This window comes from Falco peregrinus, chromosome 8 (genome assembly GCF_023634155.1).
Source record: "Falco peregrinus isolate bFalPer1 chromosome 8, bFalPer1.pri, whole genome shotgun sequence".
Classification (NCBI taxonomy): domain Eukaryota; kingdom Metazoa; phylum Chordata; class Aves; order Falconiformes; family Falconidae; genus Falco; species Falco peregrinus.
Window position 1 is genome coordinate 55,697,134 of NC_073728.1, and position 18,850 is coordinate 55,715,983.

General features: G+C 69.7%; 2 protein-coding genes across 4 annotated transcripts; one reads left to right on the forward strand and one right to left on the reverse strand.

Annotated features, from left to right (window-relative positions):
- Positions 1 to 1,450: 1,450 nt before the first annotated feature.
- PRR7 (proline rich 7, synaptic) lies at positions 1,451 to 4,966 on the forward strand. The gene is given in 4 exon segments (XM_055813049.1): positions 1,451 to 1,796; positions 3,556 to 4,092; positions 4,094 to 4,190; positions 4,324 to 4,966. Coding segments are annotated over 3 exon segments (687 nt in total). The 5' UTR covers positions 1,451 to 1,796; positions 3,556 to 3,891; the 3' UTR covers positions 4,713 to 4,966.
- A 117-nt stretch (positions 4,967 to 5,083) lies between these two features.
- DBN1 (drebrin 1) lies at positions 5,084 to 16,403 on the reverse strand. 3 transcript variants are annotated; one of them, XM_055813046.1, is made up of 15 exons: positions 16,208 to 16,403; positions 11,974 to 12,029; positions 11,763 to 11,875; positions 11,501 to 11,575; positions 11,277 to 11,423; positions 11,026 to 11,103; positions 10,779 to 10,930; positions 10,560 to 10,623; positions 10,364 to 10,423; positions 10,094 to 10,208; positions 8,837 to 8,974; positions 7,726 to 7,857; positions 6,135 to 6,685; positions 5,936 to 6,038; positions 5,084 to 5,837 (listed from the first exon to the last, which is right to left on the reverse strand). In XM_055813046.1, exons 1-15 carry the CDS (start codon positions 16,291 to 16,293, stop codon positions 5,767 to 5,769), a joined length of 1,941 nt encoding a protein of 646 aa, XP_055669021.1. In that variant the 5' UTR covers positions 16,294 to 16,403; the 3' UTR covers positions 5,084 to 5,766. The 3 variants fall into 3 exon arrangements, with proteins under 3 accessions (XP_055669021.1, XP_055669022.1, XP_055669023.1); XM_055813047.1 differs by lacking the exon at positions 8,837 to 8,974 and having other exon boundaries at positions 16,208 to 16,401; XM_055813048.1 differs by lacking the exons at positions 7,726 to 7,857; positions 8,837 to 8,974 and having other exon boundaries at positions 16,208 to 16,402.
- Positions 16,404 to 18,850: the final 2,447 nt, after the last annotated feature.

Below are 18,850 nucleotides of genomic sequence, written 5' to 3' on the forward strand. Positions count from 1 at the left end.
AGCCGACGGGTCTGGGACCCACGGACATGGCAGGCCCTGGGAGAGTTCTGGTTGGGCCCTGGGGTGCTGGGGATCCTGCCCTGAGCTGTGGGGCTGTGGTGGCAGCGCCAGCACACGATTTTCAGGGGTGAAAGATGCTCTCAGCTGTTGCCTGGGCAACGGCTCCTCCTCCAGCCCACCATGTGGCTCGGGGGAGCGCTCCCCCGCCTGCCTCCCCCCCCCCCCCGCCGCCGTGGGGAAGGGGAAGGCAGCTCCCGGCCCCCAGCACTGGCGGGGCCGGAGGCCTGGCTCCCCCCGTCCACCCTCACCCTGGCCTGATGATGCCTGTGGGCCCTGCCATACCCCCAGCCTCTGCCTTACCCCTGCCCCGAGGGAGCACCCCATCCCCCCTGCATGGCCGCAGCCCCCTGCCCACCGCGGGTGCTGCTCGGGCACCCCCACACCCCTCAAGCCGGCACTGCTGGGCGGCCGCGGCCACGCTGTGAGGTCCAAGCGCAGGAGACCAGTTTCAGCAAGGTGAGTCGGGGCCAGAGCCGAGGGGGCTGGGGGAGGCACGGCCACCATGGCCCTGCTCCGGGGCAAGGTGGCAGGGCTTGGCTGGCTGCCGGGGGGTGCTCTGCGGGGCCGTGGCAGGAGTGGGCAGCTTCACGGGGTCATTCCCTGGCCAAGAGGGAGGAAATCCTTCCGGCCAGGCCCGGCAGAACAATGTGCTGTGTGTGCGGCTGCGGTGGGTGCCCACCACCCTGCCCACGGGGAGGAAGTGGCAGCGGGGTCACGGCCTGTGAGGGGCACCCGCCACTGGGCAGCCCCCCAGCCTCTGGCCCTGGCACAGGGCTGGCCCGTGCCTTGTAACCAGGCTCCTGGCACAGCCCCAGGGTGTGGCAAAGGGACAGCGGGTGCCCCCATGCTGGGTACTGTCCCAAGGACCCTGGAGGGGTCTCCCACGATGGCCATGACCACCGGCCTCGGGCACAGCAGAGCAGAGCTGGTGATGGCCCCCCCCCCGACGGCAAAACAGCTGGGGAGCACTAGCACAGGGGGACAAGTGCCTGGCCAGGCCAGCGAGGTGTCCGTGGGGCCACCTCTGTCCCTCGGCGCCAGGCTGCCATCCCTGCCCTTAGCCACGCATCCCGCGGCCGTGCCCGGCGGGCCGGGGCCGTTAGGGTCTCGCTCGGGCTGAGCTGCCGCCCTGCCGCCGTCTTAGTGCTGCGCTGGTGGGGGGAGCCCGTGGCTGCCCCCCCCTCCGCCAAGGAGGCTGCGACTGGCCCCCCCTCGACGCCCCCCCGGGCGAGTGCAAGGCTACCGAACGGGGGAGCCCGTGGCATCACCCCACCGGGGCCGCGGGGCCATCACCCGAGGATCCCGGGTCCTCGCCCCGTGGGGCTCCCGCGGCCACCCCCGGGGATGCCACGGCCCTCATGCCACCGGCATCCCGCGGCCGTTCCCCGGAAGGGGCGGGGGGAGGGGGGGATTCCCGGGGCAGCGCCGGTTCCCCCCGCCCCGTGCGGAGCCGCGCCGGTAGCCCCCGCTCCGCGGCGGCTCCCGGGGTGGGGGGTGCGGGGGGGCCCGCGGCTCCCGGGTCCCTCCCCGAGCCGAGGGCGGGGCGGAGCGGCGGGGCGGGAGCCCGGGCGGGGCGGCGCGCGGCGGCGGCGCGGGAGCGCTCACCGGAGACAAAGGCAGCGCCGGGAGGCGGCGGCGCCGCGCACCGGGCGCGCACCGGGCCCCCCCTCCCCCCCGCCGCCGCCGCCCTATGGAGCCGCCGCCCGCCGTCTGAGCCACGTGCGCTGCCGCCGCCGGTAACGGGAGCCGCGGAGGGAGAGGGCGCGGCGCCTCCGCCTGTTGCGCGGCGCGGGGGCAGCGGGGCCGGGGAGGGGGCGCGCGGGGGCCGCCGCCACCGACAGCCGGGGGCCGGAGCGGAGGCGCGCGGCGCGGACCGGGGCGCGCGCGTGTCCGGTCCGTCGCCGGCGGGCGCGCGCCCCTGGAGAGGAGGAGGAGGGAGGAGGAGGAGAGGGCTGGCCGCGCTCGGCACCGGGAGCCGGGACGTCCCCGCCGGAGGCATCGGGCGGGGATGCGACGCGGACAGCGGGGCCCAGGCCGCGGCCGGGGGCAGCCCAGGGGCACCGGCGGGCCCCGGCTCGGCGGCTCGCTCCCGGCCCGGCGGCCGGTCCGTACCCCGCCCGGCGTGGGTGTCTCCCAGCCCGGCCCCGCGCCTCCCCCAGCCCGCACGTCCCCGGTCCCGGCAGCCCCGCGTCCCCCGCCCGCCCCAGCTGCAAACGCCCCCGGTCCCCAGGCGCCGCCAGCCCGCCCTGCCCGGGTTCCCGTTGTCCCCCCGGCCGTTACCCCCGGTGCTCGATCCGCGGCCCTCCCCGCACGGGCCCCCCCGGGGATACCCAGGCTGCTGGCGGGGACCCTGTTGCAGTCGCGGCCGGCGAGCTGCACCCGCACCGAGCTGGCCTCGGCCGGACAGCGGCGGCGGCGTGGGGCGCCCTGGGGAGGGACACCCCCGCCACAAGGACCCACGGCCCGGCGCTGCCCCTGCCTCCGCTTTTGTCTGCGTGATGGAGCGGCCCCCGCTGTCCGCCCGCCGGAGCGTGACCGGGGCTCCCCGGCCCCTTCCTTCCCCCATCCCGCTTTCCTTCCGACTGGGCTCGGCCCCGCTGCTCCCCCAGCTCCCCGGGCACCCGGTGGCCCGGCCGTGGTCCCCTCGCCAGCAGCGTGGCCCTGCCCCGCGGGGTGGCCAGGGACCCCGCACCCCTTTGCCTGGCAGAGGCAACATGGGAGCGATGGTCGCGCAGACCTCGGCCACTCCGGTGCTTGCCCTCTCCCCCGCCAGCCGGCCCCTGCTCTCCCACAGTGCGATAATAATGATCCTGACAGGTCCTTACACGCCTGCCTGCCAGCACCCATGGGTGCTGCTCCTCGCTCGCTGATGCGCACAGCTGCCCCCCCAGCACACACCATCCCCACCCGGCGCTTGGCTGGATGTGACCGAGCTGTCACCCTGCCTAAAGGCAGGCACCTGGCAGGGGTGATGTTCCCATCACGGCCATCCCCTTGCCCTGCGTTGCCGGGTCGGGGTGCCACCGTCCCCTGAGCCCCCTCAGTGGCTGCGAGGCCAGCGGCAGCCACGGCGCACGTGCTCCCATGAGCGCAACATGCCGCAGGCAGCTGGCGGCTCCACACGTCCCTCCTCGTCCCGGGGCTCCCTGCTGTGGGACAGTGAGGGGGGGCAAGCTGCCAGGGCTCTGTGGCCGATTTGGGGTGTGCCGGGTGGGCGGCAGGCAGAGATGCCCACGGATGCCCCGTGATCTCAAAGGTGTCAATGGCGTGGGGCTGCAGCATCTGCCTCCTGGCCTGGGGTGCACAGCAGTGCCACGGCGGGGTGCTGGGGTGGGGTGCAGGTTTGCAGCAGGGTGGGGGGTGGGGGGGGGTGTCGTGTGGGGCCAGTATGGCTACCCCCCCCAGCTGCGGTGCCGCTGCGCATGTGGAGCGAGTCACCATGGGAACGGGCTGCCGCGTCCTGCCACGCTCACGCTCACGTCTGTCTCGTTGCAGGACCCCCTCCCCGGCGGCCCCCTCCCAGCGATGGGCAGCGGGACCCCACCAGCCCCCCGCCGCCCGCCCTGCCGGCCCCCAGCCCCGCCGCCCGCCCAGTGCACCCAGGCCTGACCCACCCGCTCCAGCCCCCCCCGGCTCCATGGCGAGGACGGACCCCTGACGGCGGGCACCCACGGGCCAGAGGAGACACCACCGGGCACAGCCCGGGGAGATGCCCTCAGCGGTCCCGACAGCATCGGGTCCTGCCCTGGCCCTGCTGCCGCCCTGAGCATCCCGTCCCCCACCGCGAGGGCAGGGAGAGGCAGGGGCCTCCCCCCAGGGCCGGCAGCCAAGATGGTGATGTCCCAGGGCACCTACACTTTCCTCACCTGCTTCGCGGGCTTCTGGCTCATCTGGGGGCTCATCGTGCTGCTGTGCTGCTTCTGCAGCTACCTGCGGCGGCGGGTGAAGCGGCAGCAGGAGGAGCGGCTGCGGGAGCAGAGCCTGCGTGCGCTGGAGCTGGAGCCGCTGCACTACGAGGGTTACGGGGGCAGCCCCCCCTGGCATCGCCATTCCCCACCGCCTCCGCCTCGATCCCCACCATCATCACCCCCACCATGTCCCACCCCCACGGCCCTGGAGCTGCCGGCACGGTAAGGAGCAGGGAGGGGCTCCCGGCATCCTCGGAGCACGCGCCTCCCCCTTTTTTTGGGGGGACACAGCACGAGAGCCAGGGCGCAGCGCTGACGGCAGCGGGGGGTCCGGGGGGGGGGCTTTGCCTTGCAGAGTCAGACTTGTCGAAGCCGCCGTGTTACGAGGAGGCGCTGCTGATGGCAGAGCCCCCCCCGCCATACAGCGAGGTGCTGATGGACACGCGGGGGCTCTACCGCAAAATCAACGCCCCCTTCCTGAGCCACGAGCGGCTGGAGAAGCAGGAGCAGCCCCCCAGCTACAAACCCCTTTTCCTGGATGCCGGCTACGGTTCGGCACTGCACCTGCCCCGCTCAGCCAGCCCCGGCCCTGCCTGCCCGGACCTCTACCTGCAGGCAGAGTGCTCCCCCCGCATGTTTCCCAGCTGGACGGACTCGGAGCTCAGCAGCAGGGACACCTACGAGCCGGGACCCTGGCACCTCCCGGTCTCCATGCCCCTCTTTGGCAGGACTACCGCTGTCTAACAGCGGCCCCGGGGGACCCCCGGGCCTTGCCACGGGTGCCCCTCCGGTGGGGATGGGGGGGTGGGTTCGGTTGCCCGTGTCACCCTGGGGACACCCGCCCCGGCGCGGGCCATCACCGCCGGCGTGGAAGGGGCTGGTTCCCCATCTGGCCCCCGCTGGCCCCCCCATGGCTGGGGGCGCTGGGGACCTGGACTTTGCTCTGTTTCTTAAATTTTTTGTTTGTTACAGTTTAAGAATAAAAGTTTGTGGCTCGGGTTTGCCTCCCGGCAGGCTGGCATCATGAAACCCTCCGCCCAGCAGCCCCCTGCCCCAGACCTCCCTGCCCCCAACCCCCCCGCAGCAGGCTACAGCCCCTGTGGGAGTCGCTTTATTTATTAACAGACATGAGCACACCTCCGGTACAGAACTTGTGCTTTCCAAAAACAGTTACCGTAGAGGGGGGGAAGAGGGGCCAAGCGGGGGCCAAGCGGGGGGGATGGGACGGGACTCCCGGCGAGGAAGGAGTTGGGGGAGAGTAAAAACCCCACACCAGCTCCCTGCCGGGATTGGGGGGGGGAGGGGGGGGGCGCCGCCGGCCGCAGCCTTGCCTCGGTTGGGTCACTTTATTGCCATATTCATTTATTATTATTATTATTATTATCCTTTTTCTTTTTTTTGAAATCGTGCAAAGTACTGGGGGGCTCCTGGAGGGGGGGGGGGGGGGGGGGCACGAAAAGAATGAGGACCCTGTCCCACAGCCAGGCAGGGGATGCGAGCATGTGTCATCCCCCCCCGCGAAGGGGCGCTGGGGCAGCAGGGAGGGACTGCTAAGGGGGGGCTGGGGGACTGACACAGCTCCTACCGACAACTTAAAAAAGAGAGGAGATGGGGGGGGGGGGCGGCGGGGCTGTAAAAGGTGCCCCGGGGCAGGGGCACAGCGAGGTGGCCCCCACCCAGAGGCCTCATCCTGCGGGGCCCCGGCGGGGTGAGGGGGGGGGCCCGGCCCCCAGCTGCAGCCCCCTCATGCCCCGCGCCGGCCGGGGCGGGCTGCCTGTGCCGGCAGCAGGGCCCGGGCTTACAGGGCCCCCCCAAAGCTCTCCTCCTCATCGGGCAGGGGGTCAGCATCCCAGCACGTGATGTCGATCTCTGTGGGGTGGGGGTATTCATGTCAGGGGGGTGCGGGTGCCCCACAGAGAGTCACACCATAAGCCCCCCCCCCGCCCCCCGTCACTGTCCCCACTCACCTGGGGGCTTGTTGTAGAAGATGGGCTGGGGGGCTTTGGCTGACAGCTCCTCTGGGGGGGGCACCTCCTCCTCCTGGGACTGGCTGAAGTAGCCCTCACTGGCCTGGGTCAAGCAGCAGGGGGGGCAAAGCAGGCAGTCAGGACCCCTCCCCAGCCACCCCATCACCCTCCCCCCCCCCCCCACCCCAGCAATGCTCACCTGCTCCCCACGACCCGGCGTCCCGTCCTTGGGGGCCATCTCCCCATTGGTGATGGGGGGTGTCTCTCGGCCGGGGGTGTCCTCCTGGGGGGCTCGCTGGCAGTCGAGCCCCTGGGGCTGGGAGTCCCCCTCGCCGACCGGTTCCTCTTCCTGCTCTGCATCGCAGAAGGTGGCGGGGGGCTCGGGCAGCTCGTCCAGGCTCAGCAGGGCCCCCTCGTCAGGCAGCGTGGCTGGGGGACCCTCGGGGACAGGGGCAGCAGGCAGGGGCCAGGCAGCCGGGGGACTCGCCTCGTCGCTCTGCCACAGGTCGATGAGGCTCTCGGGGTTGGGGGTCCCCCCGGGCTGGGGCTCAGCAGCCACGGGTGGCAGGGAGGGCTCGGTGGGCTCCAGGGTCACCAGGTCCCCCAGGGCTTCATCCCCCGCTGTCCACACTGGCCGGGGGCTGGGCTCGTCCCCAGGGGGCTCGGTGGCCTTGTCCTCAGGCCCCAGGAAGGGCCAGTGCTGCTCGGGGGTGGCTGGCCTGGCCTCCTGGGTGCTGGGGCTGGGGGAATCTGCAAGGGGGGGGATGACAGCAGTCAGTGGGGACAGCCCCCCCCATCGTCCAGGGCTGGGGGACACCCAAGGTGAGGGCTGCAGCTGGGCGCAGCTGGGCACAGCAGGGAGATGCTGCAGGGATGGGTGGGAGTGGCTGGGCAGGAAGGGGACCGATGGCACGGTCCTGGCACGCACCAGGGGACTGGGCACCACGGGGACGTGGTGGGAGAGGATGTGGGGCAAGGTGATCCCCTCGTGGGTGTCTGGGCCCTGCTGGGGTGGGGGAAGAGTAGCTGGCAGGCACAGGGATGTGGAGGGGATGGGGAGAGGTGCACTGGGAAGATGCAGAAGCGCAAGCTGGGATGCACCAGAGGATGCAAAGGGCCCAGTAGGGACACAGTGAGGACACATGGGGATGGCAACAGAGCTGGCTGCGCTGCACTGGGGATGCAGCAGGACAGTGGGGCTGCGTGGGGGGAGGCAGCAACGCTGGCAAGGACATACTGGGGGATGGCGCAAATAAGGCAGAGTTGCATCAGGGGATGCAGCAGAGACAGCAGGGCTGCATTGGGGTGATGCTGCAGAGATGGCAGGCGCATACAGAGCCGGGGGAACGCACTGGTGATGGTGGAGGTGCACCGGCTGGGGCAATGTGCTGGAGATGGCTGGGGGATGCATGGTGGAGGGTGCAGCAGAGACAGCAGGGATGCACTGTTAGAAAATGCACTGGCAACGGCAGGGATGCAGCAATGACAGTGGAGCTGCACTGGGGGAATGCAGCAGACGGCGGGGATGCACCGGCACGGAGCAGTGGGTACGGCGGGGACGTGCTAGGGGACACAGCAAGAGACGGCGGGGGATATACCGAGAGATGCAGACGGGACAGCATGGATGCACTGAGCGATGCAAGGGAGGATGGCAGGGTTGCAGCACCGGGGCTGCAGTGGGGGATGCAGAGGAGTCAAGGGGGCTGCAGCAGGGGGCATGCTGTGGGGAACCACGGGGGTATGCCCAGGCAGCTGCATGCAGGGGCAGGCAGCACCAGCCCTGCGCCCACCTTTGGGCGTTGCTGGCGTCTCGTCACCCGACGCACGGGTGCCTGGCTCGCCCAGCGGCGTGGCAGCCGGGCTGGACTCGCAGGGGCTGCAGCCCACTGCCGAGGACTTGCGGTAGGCGTCCGACTGGCTGCCTGTGGACAAGGGAGACGGGGGTGATGTGGGGGGGCTGCCCACAATGGGGGAGACCAGTACCCCAGCGCTGCCCCTGCTCCTGCCCCACGCCAACCTGGCCATGAGCTGTCAAATGCAAGTCACCATGTACCTGCTACTGCGTCGCCCCCTCCTGCAACGGCAGGGCAGAGGCACCCATGGGTGCAGCAACCACCGTGACCCGCTCCAGGCACCCCCACTGCAGCTGCAGCATCTGCCAAGTCTGGGGACAGGCAGCCCCATACCTGCCATGGTGCATGCTGGCCCTGGCCACACATTGCCCAGCTGGGCCCTGGCACAGCCTTGCCTCTGCAGGCACAGCTGTGCTCTGCTACCCCTAACCAGGGAGAGGCACAGCCCCACATGGCCCCAGGCACCATCTGGCCCCTTCTGCCCCATGGGCACAGCCCCACACAATCCTGGGCACAACCTTTTCCATCTCACGCTGCCCTATGGGCACAGTCCTTCATGGTCAAGGGCACAGCCTGCCCCGGTTCCTCCTGCCCCATGGGCACAGCCTGCCCCATCTGCCTCTGCCCTGCGAGCAGAGCCTGCCTGGTGCCCCCTCTATCCCATGGGCACAGCCTGCTCCATCCCATGGCAGAGCATCACCTCCCCGGGCACAGCTCTGCGCCATCCCCAACTGTCCCATAGGCGCAGCCTGGCCAGCACTCCATCCTTGTACCGCAGGCACAACCTGCCCCATGGGCACAGGCTGCCGCATCCCCCCGCCCCAGGGGCACAGCACCCACTGTGGGGCCAGCCCCAGCTGAGGCATGCAGGGTGCCCATGGGTGTGGGTGCAGCCCCTGCTGGGGTACCCGTCCCCCTCGGGGTGCCCGTGGAGGGGCGCTGCCTCTGTTGTCGGTCCGCTGTGCCGTGGGGCTGGGGTGGGCTGTGGGGCAGCTGCCCGTGGCTCAGCCCCCCGGAGCTGTGCACCCAGGGGCTCCCAGCTACCTACATGGGAAGAAAGAGGAGAGATTTGGGGTGCGGTGGCAGGTGATATAGGGGAAGGGGGTCCGTGGGGGGGAGGAGGAGGAGGAGGAGGAAGAAGGTGGCCCACTGTCAGCTGTCTTTATGAAAGGACAGTGCAGACGACCTGCCAAGAGAAAGACAGACAGACGGACGGAAGAGAGAGAGAGAGAGAGAGAGAGAGAGAGCAAAGAGATGGGTCAGTCCCTGCTCAGCGCAGCCACGGTGGGGCCGGGGCACCAGGGCACCAGGATGGGAGGATGGCAGGGAGGGAAGCAGCACTGACATTGGGGTGGGTGGATGGCAGGAGAAGAGGATGGAAAGACAGCAGCACAGAAGGATGGGAGGCAGTGCTGCATGGCCAGGTGGGGAGAGAGGCCAGGACATAGCCATGGGACCAGTTATCTGCTCAGGCACAGCACGGCCCCCACAGCACGAACCCACGGCACGGCCACAACACACAGCCCACAGCACGACCCATGGCACAGCCCCACAGCACAGCCCCACGGCACAGCCCATGGCATGGTCCCACAGCAAGAACAGACATCACAGGCTCCCCCCTGCACAGCCCCTACAGCACAGCACCCCAGGACGACCCCCACACAGCCCCATGGCCAGAGGCACCCACCAGGACAGCCAGCCCCTGCCCTAGAGCCAAAAAGAGTCCCAGGGCTGGACTCCAGACTGTGGGGCTGCCCACGGGGCATCCCCTGCCAGCCAGGAGCACGCCAGGTACCCCACGCCTGCCCCACACACTCCTGCCCCTTTTAGCTGCCCCCGTGGGATGAGTTTCCTTGCCAAGCCCCCCCAGACCTCCAGCTACACAACCGTGCCGCACCAACCACACTGCCAACCTGTCTGCCAGTGTGGTGCCATGACAGGTGAGGGGACAACACCCAGCAAGGAGCAATCCTGCTGAAGTCACCCTGGCATCCAGCCCCGCCAAGCTGCCCCAGCCGCAGGGGCCACGTGAGGTACGATGGCAGCGACAGTGATGGTGGCGCAGCAGAGCAGGACAACTCCCTGCTGTCCTTGTGCCCCCAGCACCCACAGCCGTGACGATGGGGATGGCAGAGAGGACACCTCCTCCTGACTTTACATCCCTGGTCCTCCCAGATCCTGCCATGACCCACTGAGCTGCAGGGAGCCCCAGTGGTACCACACTCACCTGCTCCGCAGCCCACAGCCTCCCCTGGCATCTCTGTGCCCCCCCATCCTGGTGCCCGCAGCCACCCCAGCCCCTCACCTGTCCTGTGGCTGCCCGGTGAGATGGCGTCACTGCTGCCCGAGGCCACCCGCTCCTGCTGCTTGAAGAAGTCCCGGGGGTTGTCAGGCCGCTGAGCAATGATGGCAGCAGCCTCCTGTGGGGACAGAGGAGGTTAAGACGCACCGCCCCAGTGGCATGGGGCTGCAGGACCACCCCCCATGCACCCTCCGGCCGGGTCCCCTTCCAGCCATGGGCACCGCTGGCTGGACAGCGAGGACTGGCACTGGGCATGGCTGCCACCACACTAACCTCCACCTCTGACTCAGATTTCCTGAGCTGCTGCCTGTCGTCCTCGTCTTGTTGGTCCACCTGGGAAGAGACACAGTGTGACCCCGCAGCTCTGGGATGCCCTGGGGACCTGGCTGGGAAAAGCCCTCGCCCGGGGGCAATACCAGGCTCTGATGCTGGCCCCATGCCTGCCACTCACGCCTGCCACGGCACTTACAAAGATGGACTGCTCCTTCAGGCGCTGCCGGGCCTCCTCCGCCTCCATGCTCTGTTGCTTCCGCCTAAAATGGGGTACGGGAGAGAAGCTGGACACCGGCTCCTGCCAGTCCCTGCCCCAACCCCACCCCATGAATGAACACCCATGTGCCCACCCAGACGCTCACAGCACGTGCACAGCCATCCCCTCCATGCACATCCTCCCTGGCCCCTGCCGTGCCTGTGCTCCTCGATCTGCTCCTCACGCTCCCGGTAACGCCGCTCCCGCTCCTCCTGCTCCAGCCGCTCCTGCTCCATCCGCTCCTGCTCAAACCGCAGCCGGGCATCCAGGGCCTTTTTCCGCTCCTCCTCCTTACGCAATTCCTCCTCTTTCTGGTGTCAGGGGGATGAAGGACAGGGCTGCCCATCAGCCCACCAGTGGCTCATCCCGCTGCCCAGGGGCTACCACCTGCCCCCCCGTACCCCACCTTGGCCTGTTCCCAGAACTGCTCCCGGTTGAGCCGCTTCATCTCCACGGTGGCATCGGTTTTCTGGTAAGTGGTGCCCTGGGACGGAGGAGAGGCAGGGGGGGCGGAGGGGCTGGGATCAGTGAGGGGGAATAACAGTAAGTGGCACACGGGGTGACGGGCTGTGGCAGACAGGAGCCCCGAGCGGGAGGGATGCCCCGCACCCGCTGCCATCGCCGTCATCATCGCCATCACCACCACGGGGACATTACCACGGGCTCAGCGTTCTCGTCCTCCCGCAGCCGCAGGCGGTGCAGCACGGGGCTGGAGACACGGGCCAGCCCGTTGGAGAGCCGCTGCCCGATGGCCCCCGGGTCAATGTCCTCCACACTGCTGGCGTTGACAATGACGTCCACACCCTGTGAGGGGGCAAGCAGCCGTCAGGGACTGGGGTCAGTGCCCTGGCAGCATCCTCACCTGCCCCGACATCACCCACCTGGAAGAACTCAGCGATCTTGGCCACATGGCTGGCACAGGCGCATTTGCGGGCATCCGGCACATCCTCACCTACCTATGGCAGCCGGGAAGGGGTTGAGCCGGAGAGGGGTGGCAGGGTGACCCCCACCCAGCTGACCACCACGGGGCAGCAGGACCCACACGCCCTCAGCCACCACAGGCTCCTCCCTCGCACCCAGCCGTGCCCCTGAGAACACCGGGGGCACAGTACAGTCCCCCCAGGCACAGCCCCCCCCACTCACCCAGTTGACGAGGACATATTTGGGGAGCACTGCCTGGGGGTCCTTGACGCTGCAGAAGCCGTACATCACCTTCTGGATCTCAAAGTGGCCAGAGAGCTCCAGCAAACCTCCACCTGGCACGGCACCGTCAGCCGACATCCACCCAGCACCAGGATGGGTGCCAGGGATAACGCTGGCAGAGCTGAGCCAGCTGTGGGGACAGAGGACTTACCTCCTGATGCTGCCAGCTTCAGGTCATCGGAGCCATCCTCATATGTGTAGAGGGCCCTGGGGAGACAGCGTGGGTGAGCAATAGCCAGGGGGAGCATGGGACAGGCCCCCCCCATCCTGCTAACATTGTCAGGGCAGCTCCTGGGGGACTGGCCAGGTGTCCCCAAGCTGCCACACAGCCACTCTCAGACCCTTGTCCATCACCATCACGAAGGGCCGGACTGCCAGTCAGGGCATGTGGGACTTTGGACAGGACCTATTCGCCCACCCTGCTGGCTGGCAGCCGTGGGGCAGGGTCCCAAGGTCTGGGACAGAAAGGTCACCTGGGCACAGGGACCAGCTGGCTGCTGTGCCATGCCACAAGCCATGCTACCACAGCTTCTTGTACACTGTCCCTATCTCCCCCAACCCTGGCAGTTACTGACCAGCTTTGGGGACAGCCCCAGGCACCGGCAGGGGACTCGGGGCCGCTCACGTGCCAAGCTGCGTGAGCCGCCGGCCCGGCAGGCACCAGGCCGGGGGAGGATGCCAGAGCACCAGCAGCAGCAAATCAATGTGCCGCCGGGGTGTGATGGGGCCGTCATGGAGACTGTTCCTTGGAAACCGTTCCCAGCGGATGGGAAACCCCCTCTCGCTCCCACCGCGCCCCAGCCAGCCCCCTCGGGGCTCCGTGGGGACCCCCACCAGCCCGCACCTACTCAGGGGTGTGCAGCCAGCTGAGGGGGGGAAGGACGCATACCAAATCAGTCCAGGGCAGGTGGGCGAGGGGATGGATGTTGCTAGGCAACCAGCATCCTCCATCGCCATGGCAACACCCCCCCCCCCATCCCAGCTGGGATGCAGCTCGCCCTGATGACGAGGTGATTAGTGGAGGGGAGCGGGGGAGGCAGGCAGGCAGCAGGGACCTGCCAGGGCCTGGCAGGCACCCAAACCTGCCTGCCACCGTCACGCGCTGCACCCGGAAAGCCGGGGCCGCCCGTGCTGGACTCCCCCCCCCTCAGTCCCTGCACTGGGGCGGGCACGCAGCTCTGCCGATCGGCATTCGGTTGGCGGCGCCCGTGCGGTGCTCGCTGGAGAGCCAAAATCCCCGCGGTGCCAGGCAGAGCCATTCTCGCCCGAGCCCACAGCTTCCAGCCAGAGCCTGGGGGACAGGAATCGGGGGGGGGTCCCTACAAGCAGAGCCACCCCCAAACCAAGGCCACAGCTGGACCCCCAGAGCTGAAAAACAAGGGGGAGGCAGGCGGGTGCCTAACACAGAGGGGGCCTCCCTCCAACCCCTGGCACCCCCCACCCCCTGAGCCCCTGGCAGCGAGCCGCAGATAATTGCACCAACAAGATTGACTTTAATCCGCACCTCCCGATCCCGCTAATCGGCTGCCCCAGCCGTCACCAGCTCCCGGCCTGAAGCCGGCAAAGCAGCTGCAAAGCGCTGTCTGCGATGCCTGCGCCAGGAAGGGCAGCAAACGCAGCCCCCGCCTGCAACCGCAGCCCCGGCCCAGGAAACCTGCTGTGATCCCCCAGGAATGGGGGGAGGACAGCAGCAGTTTGGGGGAGCCCAGGACCACAAGCAGGGGCTGGGGGATCATAGCGTGGGACACAGCTGGCTGCATAGGGCAGAGACACAGCATCACTGCCTCAGGAGCCCTGTGGGTGCTGGGGGCACCCACTGCCTGCCCTCCCTCCAGGACCCCACCATGCAGGCTGTATCTGGATGCAGGATGCAGGGCAGCTGGGGGTTGCCACAGAAACAGAGCCCTGCCCCAAGCTCGGCCCAACATGACCTGACCCCAAGACAGGATGGAGGATCCAGAGGTTTCCAGTCCAGAGGCCAGCAGCATTCCCAGGGGTGCCCCCAGGGACCCCAACAGCATTACCACGAGCCCTGACAGCAGGGACCAGCAGTGCCACAGCGGGTGCAGGCAGCGTCATGCATCGCTTTACCTGCTTCCATGGGCTTTAATCCTTCTACCCAACAAATACAGCCCCTTCCCACTCCCTGGGCTCTGGGCATGTGTGTCACCCGTGGGTGGAGGTGCCCTGTGCAGCCCAGGGAGGAGGGCTGCCCACAGCCGGAGGACTCCAGCGAGGATCCCCCATCACCCCACCGAGGGGACAGTGGCCCAGCTGCCCTCACATGGCCCCACTGCTCACCAGAGCAGGCGGAGCAGTGCCCGTGGGTGCCAGCATCCGGGTCACCCACAGCTGCCTGGCCCCCACATCATGGCCAGGGAGGGGGAGCATTGCAGCCCACCCGCCCCAGCCTGGGCACATGTGTTTCCAATGTGGCTGGGAGCTCCAGGGAGTCGGCGTGCTCAGAAAGCAGCACCAAATTCCTTTCTGATCGAGTAATGGGCCCCAGCAGCCTCTGCGGGGCCGGGCAGGGGGAGGGGATGCTCCGACCCTCCAGGACCGGGTTGAAGTGGGGGGGGCCCGGGGCGGTGGGAATCCCAGACTAAACACAGGGATCCCGGCTGGGCAAGAGCACGGCATCCCCTGGCACCAGCCCAGGGCTGGGCTCTGGCGCAGTGTCCTTACAGCCCCTGGCTCCCCCAGGCCAGGCCACCACTGGGGGTTGGTCCCCATCACCCTGCACAATGGAGCCCCCCCAGCATCACCCCTCATCCTGCACCCAGGCCCTGGGCCCTGCAGCGATGATGCTGTTTCCACTGGCACCAAGTGGTGGGCATCCCCGATGACTATGAGATGGAGGGGCTGGGGATGATGGGGTGACCTCAGCCCCGAGGATGGGTATGGTGGGGGCTTGCTGCCTGGCTGGGGGCTCAGTGCTGGAGGTAGCGGGGGGGGAGCAGCCCCAGCACTCACCTTCCCGGGAACCGTTTCTGCTGCTCTCAGCAGCTTTGGCAGGGAAGGCTCCTTTGCAGCGGATGCCGGGAAGTGAGATGTACCCAGGGCTGACAGCTGCCTCCTGGCCGGCAACATGCACCGCGCTCGCCCACGGCACCCTCGGGCTGGCAGCGGGACCGCGGGGCTCCTGGGAGAGCCAGGGCTGGCAGGGACGGGGACCTGCCCAGGCCCACACAGCCCAGGGGGCTCCCAGCCCTGTCCCATGAGCAGGGACCCAGCTAGAGTGGGGTAGCCCCCGGCTGGGTGCTGGGTGCTCCCCGGCTGGGCGCTGGGTGCACAGCAGGCACCCCTGCCAGAGAGCAGCATGCACAAGCATGTACCCAGCACCAAACGCTGCCCAGCACCCCAGCTCTGGCCCAGCGACCTGCACCCCAGGGTGCCAGCAGCACCCCCCACACGCGTGGCGCAGGCACCCAGGGGGGCAAGGAGGGGGTCCCGGAGCAGACGGCCCCAGCCAGCCCCCCAGCATCCAGGCGGGGCTGGGAGATGCGGGTGGGCACTGGGGAGATGCTCCCTGCGGGATGCTGCGCCGGCTGCAGCGGGGCCTGGACCGGGCCGAGCCCCGGCGGCCGCAGCCCCGGCTGCCCCGCACTGGGGGCGCAGGCAGGGACGGGCAGCCCGGGGGGTCCCGCCGGGGGAGGCCACCCCCCGCCCCGAGCCCGCGGCACCCCCAGCCCGGCGGGGCGGGCCCAGACCAACACACCGCGGCCCCCCGGGGATGGGGCACCCCATAAGCCCGGGGGGCTGCGGACAGCGGGGCCGGGGTGAAGGGGGGATGCCCGGTGCCCCCGCGGCCGCAGGCCTCGCTCCGCGGGGCAGAAGGGCCGGCCGGGAGCGGGGCGGGCTGGGGGTGCCCCCATTCGCCTCCCCCCACCACACACACACACACCGGGGCGCCCCTGCCCGCGGCTCCGGCTCCAGACAATGGCGAGGGACCCGGGGCCGGGCCCAGCACTGGGGGGACCCCCCAGGCCCTCCCCGCCGTGCGCGAACCCCCCGCTCCCCGCGCTCGCTGCCCAGCAGGGGGGGTCGGGCCGTGCCGGGGGCTCCCGGGGGCGGCGGGTTCCCGGAGCTCGCACGTGCCGGCCCGGCGCAGACAAAGCGGGGACCGCGCCCCGGCCCGGTGCGGCGGCGGCGGGCAGGTGCGGGCACCGGCGACGGCGGCCCGGGCACACACACGCACCCCCCTGCCGCCCCGCCCGCCTTTGTGTGCCGGGGCTCCCGGCACCGCGGGCCCGGGGCGGCGGGAGGCGCAGCGCGGGGCGCGGCCGGTGTTACCGGGCGGCTCCGTGCACAAAGGGCGGCGGCGGCGGCGGCGGCGGCGGCGGCGGGGACAAAGGGGCGGCGGCGGCGGCGGCGGGCGCGCTCACCAGTCGGTGGGGCTGTCCTCGCCGATCACGTCCTGGTAGGAGGCGAGCAGCTCCAGGCGGTGCGCCGCGAAGCCGACGCCAGCCATGGCGGGGCCGGGATGCTGCCGGGGGGACCGGAGGGACCGGCCGCCTGCCCGCCTCCGAGACACTGCCGCAGCGGCCGGGCGGAGGGGCGAGCGGCGGGGAGGCTCCGCCCGCCGCCGCGCCCGGTCCTAGCGCCGCGAACGGCGGCCCCCCCCCCCCCCCTCCGCCCCCCAGCCCGGCCCCCGCCCCCGCCGCGCCCCCGGGGCGCCCCCGGGGCACCCCGCCGGCAGCACCCGGCCGGGCCCCCTGGGGTGCGGGCAGCACCGCCCCGCCCCGGGCTGCCCCCGCATACGGCCCGCACACGGCTCGCCCCCGGGATCCTGCAGCCTGGAGACCCGCACCCCGGGCTGGGCTCCGGCCCCGCACCCCAAGCCACCTCCCGCCCCGGGGATCCCGAACCCCGGGAACCTGCAGCCCAGCTTAGCTCCCTCCTGGGAACCTGCACCCCGAGCGGTCCTGCGCTCTGGGCTCACCTCGGTCCCAGGGACCGGTGTGCTGTGCTACCCCCTCCCGGGGACTCTGCGCCCTGGGGACCTCGTGTGCTGGGTGCTGCTCTGCGTGCCACATCCCACCCTGCCCCATGTCCCCTCCACCCTGGGGACATGGCACGTCGGGAATCCTGTGCCCCCAGCTCCCCGAGTGGGTGCAGCCTTTGTGGGGGCCCCTTTGCTGCCCACCTGCTCCTCCAGCCCTGCCACTCCCAACCTCCCCCCCCCCCCGGTGCCCTCGGGACCTTGCCAGGCTCTGCCCAATGGTGCCTTTTCCAGGAGGTTTTGCCTCCATGTGAACACACAGTTGCTTTTGCACTGACCCGCACAGGGCTCTGCCAGGGGTCCCGGCTGGGTCCGCACACTCCTGCCAGGGCAGGCAGCATCTCCCTGTCCCCCCGACCCCCGGCACAGCCCACAGCCCCCACCAGAACCACGCTGAGGGGGTCTCCATGCCAGAGCGGCAGTGGGGAGCATACAGGGACTGAGCCCCACAAGTTGGGGCTGATGCTGGCATGGCCCTTCCCAAAGAAAGCCCTTTGGAGCAGCCTGCAGATGAGACCTCCAAGCTCAGTGGGACAGGGACAGGGTGCTGCCAGCCCTGCCCGTGCTGCCCACTCCCCCACGCCTGCACGTGCCCCTTGCACCAGCATCTCCGAGCCAGGCCAGGCCAGAGCCGCCCTAAGAGGCTGCAAGAGTTTGCGAGCAGCTGCAGAGCAGCTGCCAGGGCCGGCGCGGGGGCCAGGGCTGCGGCAGGCGCCCCGCAAGCAGCTCAGCTGCCTTTGGGAGTGGATGTGGTGGGACCCCGCTCGGGGACACGGTGGGAGCCCCGAGCCTGCTGCTGCCAGGCTTTGTTCTCAGAGCAGCGCAGCCACAGCCCCTCCCCCAGCTCCACCTCCGCAGCCCACCCGAGACCCTCCTTCCGCTGCCTGTGCACAAGCTCCTCGCATGGTGCAGGAGCTGCCGGGCGACAGCTGCTCTCAGCAAAGCATGGAGGCATCTTGGGTGGTAGAGGCGTTGTCAGTAGGGGCCAGAGGCAACAGGGTGCCAACCAGAAGGGGCTGAGCCCCCGGTGGGTGCGGGGGGCGCAGGCTTTGCAAGCGGCAGGCTGGCTGCGGCACCGCGGCTCTGCCCTGGCCCTGAGCCAAGGCCGGGTACCCCGGGGCTGAGCAGGCCCAAGCAGGCTCTGTCCCGCATGGCTGCCTCCTCCTGCCCCTTCCCTGCCCTCCGCTCATGCGTTGCTGTCCCGGCTGAGCCAGGGCTGGCTCGGTGGCTGCTCGCATGCGGCCGGTCAACTCACCTTCGCCTGCGCTTTCCCTGACCTTGGCTGCACAGCTGGGACTCAGCTTGGGCACGTACCACATCCTGCTCATCCTGGCCCTGCCAGGCAGGCGCCGGCTGTTTCTGTCCCTTTTCACAGCCACATCCTGCTGCTTCTCTGTGTGACCATCCCACCGCCCACATGTGCCCCAGCCTGAGCACCCAGCCTGGTCCTAGCCCACCTCCATCACTCCCACTTTCCGCCTTTGATGGGGTTTTTCCCTCCCGCAGCTGGTACCAGGGAGATGTGGCACCGCAGCCACAAGCTGGTTCTGGGTGATGCCAAGAGGCATTTGGCTTCCCGCAGCCAGCTCCTGCCCAGAACCTTCTAGTAGATTAGCAAGACAATTTTCCTTACAATTGCTCATCGTGGCAAGAGCTGCAATTATTAATGACCATTCCAGCTGCCAGAGCAGAGTGGGAGGAGCAGCTCTTCCCCACACCCGCTGCCCCTGAGCCTGTTCCAGCCAGAGGTCCCGGCCCAGCCTCGCTCCCGGCCTTGGGGACAGCAGCTGCATCACATGAGCGAGCACTTGGCTGCTCCATGCCGGAGCACGCCCAGAGCTGGTGCACGTGGCCCACGCGTGCCCCACGCCTTCCCATTCGCTGTGCAGGACTCGGGGCCAGGGCACAGCAGGGAGCAGGGGACACCACAGGGTAAGCGGGGACCCCCTTGCAGGGTCCAACACCTCCCCCTCTCCCCTTGCTGCAGCTTTGCCCCCCAGATTAATTACCACCTCCATTAGCAGTC

What these genes read in the sequence shown, in the direction of transcription:
- DBN1 (XM_055813046.1), bottom strand. Translation starts at nt 16,293, where the DNA reads ATGGCTGGCGTCGGCTTCGCGGCGCACCGCCTGGAGCTGCTCGCCTCC. An exon ending in GAGGACAGCCCCACCGACTG is followed by an intron (nt 12,030 to 16,207) that starts GTGAGCGCGCCC and finishes CTGTCTCCCCAG; the next exon opens with GGCCCTCTACACATATGAGG. An exon ending in CTTCTACAACAAGCCCCCAG is followed by an intron (nt 5,838 to 5,935) that starts GTGAGTGGGGAC and finishes CCCACCCCACAG; the next exon opens with AGATCGACATCACGTGCTGG.